Raw genomic sequence first — 3719 nt, 5'->3', positions numbered from 1 at the left:
GTGAAATGCACACCGTGCTCCAAGCTGCATCCAATCAGAGCTACAGTAGTGAGCGTGTCATCCTGTTCTTCCCCAGTGATTTGCTTGCTGGCGCCATTGAGAACAGTGCCGCGGAGGAGAGCTGAGGCAGGACAACATAAGCCCTCCCCTGAAAATAAGCCCTCTGGTGTTTTTCTTTCAAAAAAAAAAATAATAAGACAGTGTCTTATTATCGGGGAAACACGGTATGCAATGATGTTAGCCTACAGCTAATTGACCTGCTATGGTGCCTAATGTAGGGCAGGAGACCTAGGGTTGTTCATTTGTTCCCACTCTTCTGTGGCACACAGACTTTGGCCCCAGAGCAGTTCTAGCACCATACAGACTTAGGTATGTTTGAAATAGAGAAATATAATCCTTTACTCATTTTTAGGTTAAAAATTAGAACACATGATTGTAACTGTGTTTGTAAGGAATGTTGCATTCATGATGGCCTGTGCTTATGATTATATGTGCCTGGTTGTGTGTGATTGGTTACAGATATGTGTGATTTATGTGCCTATTTGTATGTTTTTTACAATCTAAATTCAAAAGCATGAATGAGGAGAAATGTCTCCATAGGAACAAAAAGATGGAAGATCATTGTTTCTCTCTCTTTTTCTCCTAGAGTGTCTTCAATCAGAATTAGAGAAAAGGAAAGGTGGGTGAATGACAATGTCCTTGGTCCAGGAGACCAGGTCTCTTGTATATTGCAATTCTATCATTGAGGGTTGACTGGGGAGGAAAATGAACAATGTGTGGGACAAAGACGACCCTTGCCCAAATAAAAATAATCAGAGATATCTCCAAGTAGAGACAGGAATGATTTATTTAATTATTTCTTCTTGCAAGAAGGGTGGTCTCACAACTAGAGTCAATCTAGTAGGAGAGGCAAAATATAAAATGCAAAGCTTCATTATGTATTCAAAAGACCACCCCCCCTCTTTGTTCTGTCCTGTTCCCGTTAATTAGGAACTGAGGTGTACAATCTTAATCATAAAAATCTGCTGGCATTGCAGGGGAAATACCAGCAATGTCAAAAAGCATAAGGTACATGTCTAGTGGACATGAAAACAAACAAAATATATCATCAATATCAACTTAGATATGAAAGCAGAACATAAAAGTTCTAACAATATCAATATAGATATGAAAGTAGACAATATTTTATGAATCATGGGGATTTTAGGACATGGTGACCTGCCCAGAGTTCTGCAACAAGATTTCCAGTTTTATATTTATAAAGGTCAGATGGTGGTCAGTGGAAACAAGTCTGGGACATTCAGGCCTGTGGTTAAATTTGCAGGGTCTGTGCTTTCCCCTCCTACGCTTAGCTAAGCTTAGCAAAAACTTCAAGGCAAGGGTTCCAGGCTCCCAGCCCAGGTTACTAAGTCTTTGGTCCTTTATTACAATTCTGTTCTGATTTCTGGAATGTTACCTGAGAAGTTTTCACTTTTATTCCATTCAACAAGAAAGATGCTCTTCCTCTGGGAGGTCACGAGCTACCTAATTCCATGGTGGACTAGCTTCCATACCTCTAGTACCATTTTTTTTCTCCTTCTCACTTCTCCTAATTCTTTCTCCCCTACTCCTTTTGCCCACATCGTCCCTCCCATGTTGGTTGTCTCCCTAACACACTCTTCTACATCTTTTTTCCTTACCCTTTTCCCCTCTCTTTACTTTCAAGTAGTGCTGCTGACTCTTAACCCAGACACAGCCAACACTCATCTGTTTATCTCCCCAAATCAGAAGACCATCCGCTTCAGGGAAATCCCACAGAAGTTACCTGACTGTGCTGAGAGATTTGACTCCCATTTCTGTGTGCTGGGCCAGGAAGCCTTCAGCTCTGGGAAGCATTGCTGGGAGGTGTGTGTGGGAGTGGGCTCAATGGAAGGCTGGGCTGTTGGGGTCTCTAGAGCCTCTGGGAGAAGGAAGGGGGAAATCAATTTTCAACCCTCAGGAGGGATCTGGGCTATTCAGATGCTGAAGGGGTGTTATGAAGCACTCACAACCCCAGAGACTCCATTGACTCTAAGTAGGCCCCCTAAGAGGCTGGAAGTCTCTCTGGATTATGAAGGAGGAAGCCTAACCTTTTCAGATGCTGAGACAGGAACTCTCATCTTCGCTTTCTCAGTGGATTTCTGTGAGGAGGTTCTCCCCTTCTTTTGGCTCTGGGGCCAAGGGGCTCAGCTCACTGTGAATCCCTGAATTCTAGGGAATCCTCTTCCCATTGGGTCTCAGTTTCCTCATCTATGAAATGAGGAATATGTGTGCAGGAGGGCAGAGACTGACCCTTTCTTATCCTACCAGTCTAAACATGCCCTCAGTGGAGGGAGCAGGTACCTATAAACTGTATCCATAAAATACCAACCAGAGGGGTCCCTTTTACATACTCCCAGCCATCTTTTCTGATATTATCACTTTCACTTGCCATTTAACATATCTATTCTTGGACTATTATTGTGCTGTAAGAAATGACAAGCATGATGATTTCAGAAAAACCTGGAAAGATTTACATGAACTGATGCATAGTAAAGCGAACAGAACCAGGACAATGTTGTATGCAGCAACAGCAATATTGTTTGATGAACAACTGTGAATGACTTGGCTATTCTCAGCAATACAATGATCCAAGACAATCCCAAAGGACTCATGATGAAGCATTGATTGATTATCTGCAGAACAAAACATGCTATTTTCAACTTCATTTTTTCAGAATCTTCTTGTACAAAATGACAAATATGGAGATGTTTTACATAAGTATACATATATAACCTATATCTGCTTGCCATCTCAGGGAGGGAGGCAGGGATAGAATTTGAAACCCCAAACTTTAAATAAAAATGTTAAAAATTAAAAAAAAATATGCCCATTCACTAATTTTACATGTTCCCCCTTTTCTCCACATCTATGTATCTTTTTTCCCTCTCCTGTTATTTTTTCACATATACAAAGACCATATTCTCCTGTTTAGTATACTTTTCATCCTCTTTCCCAATATAGCCTTCCTAGCCTCTCACCTCCATTTTTCACCCTGGGTTTGGAACTTGCTGGTCATCACCTTGGATTTTTAATGGGGGTGGGGGTGTGGGGGAGGAATGCATCATTAAATCCCAGGGATTTTTGAATGGGAAATAACCTGAGAGGTCATCCATAATGGGAGTTCTTAATATTTTTTTTTTATCACATGTACCCTTTTGGCAGCCTGGTGAAGCCCTTTTCTTAAAATGATGTTTTTAAATTCATAAAATAAAATACATAGGATTATGAAATTATATTGGAATAAAGAGGTAATTGTCTCCCTATGCAAGTTCACAGGCTCCCTGAAATCTATCCACAGACCCCAGGTTAGGCACTCCTAATTCTAGACTAACCCATGATGTTACAGAAGGGGAAACTGAGACTTAAAGAGTTTGTGCCTTACCCAAGGTCACAGGGTGACAAGTGGCAGAGCCAGGATTCATATTCATGTCTTCTGATTACAAATAAAGACTGCTTTCCACTAAAATAAGGTGTTAAGATACAGAATAATTTGGGGGAGGGAAATTAACACCCAGATAGGATCTTTGGGCACTGGCTTCATCTGTGGTAGGTAATGAACCCCTTGGAAGAAAGCAGGGCTAAAGGAAAAACTGAGTTCTCACCATCTTCAGGGTGTGTGTGTGTGTGTGTGTGTGTGTGTGTGTGTGTGTGTGTGTGTG

General features: G+C 41.3%; 1 protein-coding gene across 1 annotated transcript in view; it reads left to right on the top strand.

Annotated features, from left to right (window-relative positions):
• LOC138148912 (E3 ubiquitin-protein ligase TRIM7-like) overlaps positions 1-2226 on the top strand; it is a 12020-nt gene extending 9794 nt beyond the window's left edge. Inside the window, exons 6-7 of the mRNA XM_069071784.1 lie at positions 647-679; positions 1706-2226. Coding sequence (XP_068927885.1) covers positions 647-679; positions 1706-2226 — 554 coding nt within the window. The remainder of the gene's footprint in view (positions 1-646; positions 680-1705) is intronic.
• The last annotated feature ends 1493 nt before the right edge of the window (positions 2227-3719 follow it).

Source organism: Petaurus breviceps, unplaced genomic scaffold (assembly GCF_028583685.1).
Source record: "Petaurus breviceps papuanus isolate PSGF00001 unplaced genomic scaffold, PetGlider_PUasm1.0 90842, whole genome shotgun sequence".
NCBI classification, from domain to species: domain Eukaryota; kingdom Metazoa; phylum Chordata; class Mammalia; order Diprotodontia; family Petauridae; genus Petaurus; species Petaurus breviceps.
This window is presented reverse-complemented; position numbering and strand designations above follow the sequence as displayed.